The sequence below is a fragment of the Physeter macrocephalus genome, chromosome 16 (assembly GCF_002837175.3).
Source record: "Physeter macrocephalus isolate SW-GA chromosome 16, ASM283717v5, whole genome shotgun sequence".
In the NCBI taxonomy this organism is placed as follows: domain Eukaryota; kingdom Metazoa; phylum Chordata; class Mammalia; order Artiodactyla; family Physeteridae; genus Physeter; species Physeter macrocephalus.
Genome location: NC_041229.1, coordinates 88,358,219 through 88,362,516, shown reverse-complemented (window position 1 = coordinate 88,362,516; position 4,298 = coordinate 88,358,219). Strand labels below are relative to the sequence as shown.

At 43.4% G+C, this 4,298-nt stretch overlaps 1 protein-coding gene across 5 annotated transcripts in view; it reads left to right on the top strand.

Moving 5' to 3' along the window:
- The window catches only part of TRAF6 (TNF receptor associated factor 6), a 25,151-nt gene extending 21,273 nt beyond the window's left edge, over positions 1-3,878 (top strand). For all 5 annotated transcript variants that reach the window (XM_055078793.1, XM_007106870.4, XM_055078794.1 and 2 more), the window contains 2 exons: positions 1,564-1,641; positions 2,990-3,878. In XM_055078793.1, coding sequence (XP_054934768.1) covers positions 1,564-1,641; positions 2,990-3,859 — 948 coding nt within the window. In that variant the 3' untranslated portion in view covers positions 3,860-3,878. The remainder of the gene's footprint in view (positions 1-1,563; positions 1,642-2,989) is intronic.
- Positions 3,879-4,298: the final 420 nt, after the last annotated feature.

Here is a 4,298-nt window from a genome sequence, read left to right as displayed (position 1 = left end):
TATTTAATTTTTGATAGTTTGATTAATATGTGTCTTGGCATGTTTCTCCCTGTATTTATCCTGTATGGGATGCTCTGTGCTTCCTGTACTTGATTGACTATTTCCTTTCCCATATTAGGGAAGTTTTCAACTATAATCTCTTCAAATATTTTCTCAGTCCCTTTCTCTTTCTCTGCTTCTTCTGGGACCCCTAAATTCGAATTTTGGTGTGTTTAATGTTGTCCCAGACATCTCTAAGACTGTCCTCAATTCTTTTCATTCTTTTTTCTTTATTCTACTCTGCAGTAGTTATTTCCACTATTTTATCTTCCAGGTCACTTATCCGTTCTTCTGCCTCAATTATTCTGCTATTGATTACTTCTAGAGAATTTTTAATTTCATTTATTGTGTTGTTCATCATTGTTTGTTTGCTCTTTAGTTCTTCTAGGTCTTTGTTAAACGTTTCTTGTATTTTCTCTATTCTGTTTCCAAGCTTTTGGATCATCTTTACTATCATTACTCTGAATTCTTTTTCAGGTAGACTGCCTATTTCCTGTTCCTTTGTTTGGTCTGATGGGTTTTTAACTTGCTCCTTCATCTTCTGTGTGTTTCTCTGTCTTCTCATTTTGCTTCACTTACTGTGTTTGGGGTCCCCTTTCCACAGGCTGCAGGTTGTCTTCTCATTTTGCTTAACCTACTGTGTTTGGGGTCTCCTTTTCACAGGTTGCAGGTTTGTAGTTCCCGTTGTTTTTGGTGTCTGCCCCCCGTGGCTAAGGTTGGTTCAGTGGGTTGTGTAAGCTTCCTGGTGGAGGGGACTGGTGCCTGTGTTCTGGTGGTTGAGGCTAGATCTATCTTTCTGGTGGGCAGGACTGCGTCCGGGGGTGTGTTTTGGGCTGCCTGTGACCTTATTATGATTTTAGGCAGCCTCTCTGCTAATTGGTGGGATTGTGTTCCTGTCTTGCTAGTTGTTTGGCATGGGGTGTCCGGCACTGTAGCTTGCTGGTCGTTGAGTGGAGCTGGGTCTTAGCATTGAAATGGAGATCCCTGGGAGAGCTTTTGCTGTTTGATGTGACATGGAGCTGGGAGGTCTCTGGTGGTCCAGTGTCCTGAACTCGGCTCTTCCACTTCAGAGACACAGGCCTGACACCCGGCCTGAGCAGCAAGACCTTGTCAGCCACACAGACGTTCTCCCGGGTACCAAGCTGATCCTCTCACAATCATTTTACACTGAGTCAGGCTTTTTCAAATGTCAGTTGGATCATCTCATTCTTCAGCTGCAGATATTTCAATGACATCTTATTGTTCCTAATTATTCTTTCCAGTGGTGGACCAACAGTGGGGCAAGGAGAGTGGTTTGTCCAAGCTAAAATCCAGCTGGAGGATGTCCGTAAATATCATTTTAATCGTTGTGGGCTAACTGGTTTCTGTTGCAACTGTTCACTCAGCCATTGTAACAGAATCAGCCACAGACAGTTTATGGTTTTGTTTAGATGAAGTATAACTCTTCATTTCAAGTGTGATCTTGTCAAACTAGACTATGATATGCAGGGGAAAACATTTTTCAACCTCTGTTTTGGTTTTCAGATGCCTAATCATTATGATCTAGACTGTCCTACAGCCCCAGTTCCATGCACATTCAGTACTTTTGGTTGCCATGAAAAGGTAAGGTGTTTTTTTTTCCTTTTAATTCTTGAATATAGATCAAGAAAACTAAGTTATATAGTGTAGTGGAGGATACCAGTTGGGATTGGAGATGGCCAACACACATTGTTTATGTGGTCTTAAGCTCCAAGAAATTGGGACTCAGAATATTAATTTGGGGAAGTAGTTGGAGATGATAATGGGAGGTGTGATTGGGATCATATAGAGTGTACAGGAAAGAGAGGTAGACCAGGAAAGGAGCCATGAAGGAACAGGCTCAGACGTTGATGAAACAGGCAAGGAGAAGGTATTGTTATGATCTCCAAAATTAGTTTCAAGACATAGTGATCAGTTGTGTCAAATGTCTGAGAGGGAGCATTGTTTATGATAAGTTGATCTTTCTGGAGAGTGTGATTACACTTCGGCTTTTCCACTGTGCCTTTTTATCTGACTTTTTTACAGTAAGTATGTGTTTAATAATTTAAAAAATAAAATGAGCAAATAGTGTATAGCATGGTTACACTTTGCGAGAAAATTCTGTATTTGTGTGCGTAGAGACAAAGACTTAAAGGAAATGTATCAAAATGTTAATGGTAGTTAGGTGAGATAATAGGTAACTTATTTTCTTTTTGATCATCTACACTTTCTATTTTTCTATAATATACGTGAATTACCCTTACAATAAAAATTGTTATATGATTTTTTTTCATATAACAGGCTATTCTTGATGATCTTAGAAGAGTATGAAGACAGGGAAGATTCCACTTTGCAACAGATTTGTAAAAATAAGTGAGGGATTGGGGGCAGGCAGTGCAGGTGGACTCCTCTTGGTTATAAAAGGAAAAGGGAGAAAATGATATTAGCTAGAGGGAGATACAAGATCAATAGAGAGGTTTGCCCCTTTTTTTAAATAGGGAAGACTTTACTAATTCTATTCCGAGGGGAAGGGTTAAGAGGAGAGAATGTTTGAAGATAAAGGAGAAAGAGGATAGCTAAGCAAAATCTCTGAGGTGTTGAAAAGGGGCAGGTGCCAGTTAGAGCCCAGGTGAAGCATTAATCTAGGACCAGAGGAGAGTCAGCTCTGAATCAGAAAAGAAGGACGAGTATAGATCCTGATACTTTTACAGGTGGGAGGGAGGTTTTTTTCTGAGTCCCTGAACGAGTATTCAGCAGATAGCCTCTCTGTTTTTCAGGGAATTAGGAGGCAAGATCATCTTACTGGATCGAGAATCTGATGAAGTCAAAGAAGGTTGTAGGGGATTGAGGGAAGTGATGACATGACTTAAAAACCTTTTATTTGGCTTGGCTAGGTCCCTTTCCTGGTGCTCACGTCTCTGTTCCTAACCTAAGGCCTGTGCTTGATTTTCAGATGCAGAGGAATCACTTGGCACGCCACCTGCAAGAGGATACCCAGTCGCACATGAGAATGATGGCCCAGGCTGTTCAGACTTTAAGCCTTGCGATAGCTCCCACACCTCAGCGTGGCATGCTGCCATGTGATTCTACCTCTCTGCCCCGGGTTTCCTCTGGGTGTCACTCAGAGGTCCAGAATTTCCAAGAAACCATTCAGCAGTTAGAGGGTCGCCTTGTAAGACAAGACCATCAAATCCGGGAGCTGACTGCGAAAATGGAAACTCAGAGCACGTATGTAAGTGAGCTAAAACGAACTATTCGAACCCTTGAGGACAAAGTTGCTGAAATAGAAGCACAGCAGTGCAATGGAATTTACATCTGGAAGATTGGCAACTTTGGGATGCACTTGAAATCTCAAGAAGAGGAGAAACCTGTTGTCATTCACAGCCCCGGATTCTACACAGGCAAACCCGGCTACAAACTATGCATGCGCCTGCACCTGCAGCTACCGACTGCGCAGCGCTGTGCCAACTACATATCCCTCTTTGTCCACACGATGCAAGGAGAGTATGACAGCCACCTCCCTTGGCCCTTCCAGGGTACGATACGCCTTACCATCCTTGATCAGTCGGAAGCACCTGTAAGGCAAAACCATGAAGAGATAATGGATGCCAAACCAGAGCTGCTTGCCTTCCAGAGACCCACAATCCCACGGAACCCCAAAGGGTTTGGCTATGTGACTTTTATGCATCTGGAAGCCCTAAGACAAAGAGCCTTCATCAAGGACGACACGTTATTAGTACGCTGTGAGGTCTCCACCCGCTTCGACATGGGCAGTCTTCGGAGGGAGGGTTTTCAGCCACGAAGTACTGACTTGGGGACATAGCATCCCCTCATTTGTTTAAGAAACAAAAAAACAGAAAAAACATCTGGAGAAAACTTGCCCTGTTTTCAATAACATACAAACAAAAAAAGCAATGGGGAAGATATTATACCCACCAGTGAATGTGGTTAGAGAAGTCACTTGCCACTTCCCTGTTAAAAATATCTGAAGCAGGGCTTCCCTGGTGGCGCAGTGGTTGAGAGTCCGCCTGCCGATGCAGGGGACGTGGGTTTGTGCCCCGGTCCGGGAAGATCCCACATGCCGCGGAGCGGCTGGGCCCGTGAGCCATGGCCGCTGAGCCTGCGCGTCCGGAGCCTGTGCTCTGCAACGGGAGAGGCCACAGCAGTGAGAGGCCTGCATGATGAAAAAAAAAAAAAAAAATCTGAAGCAGTTTTCTCGGGAATGTACATGTTCCATGCCTTTTCAAAATTGTTACACTCAA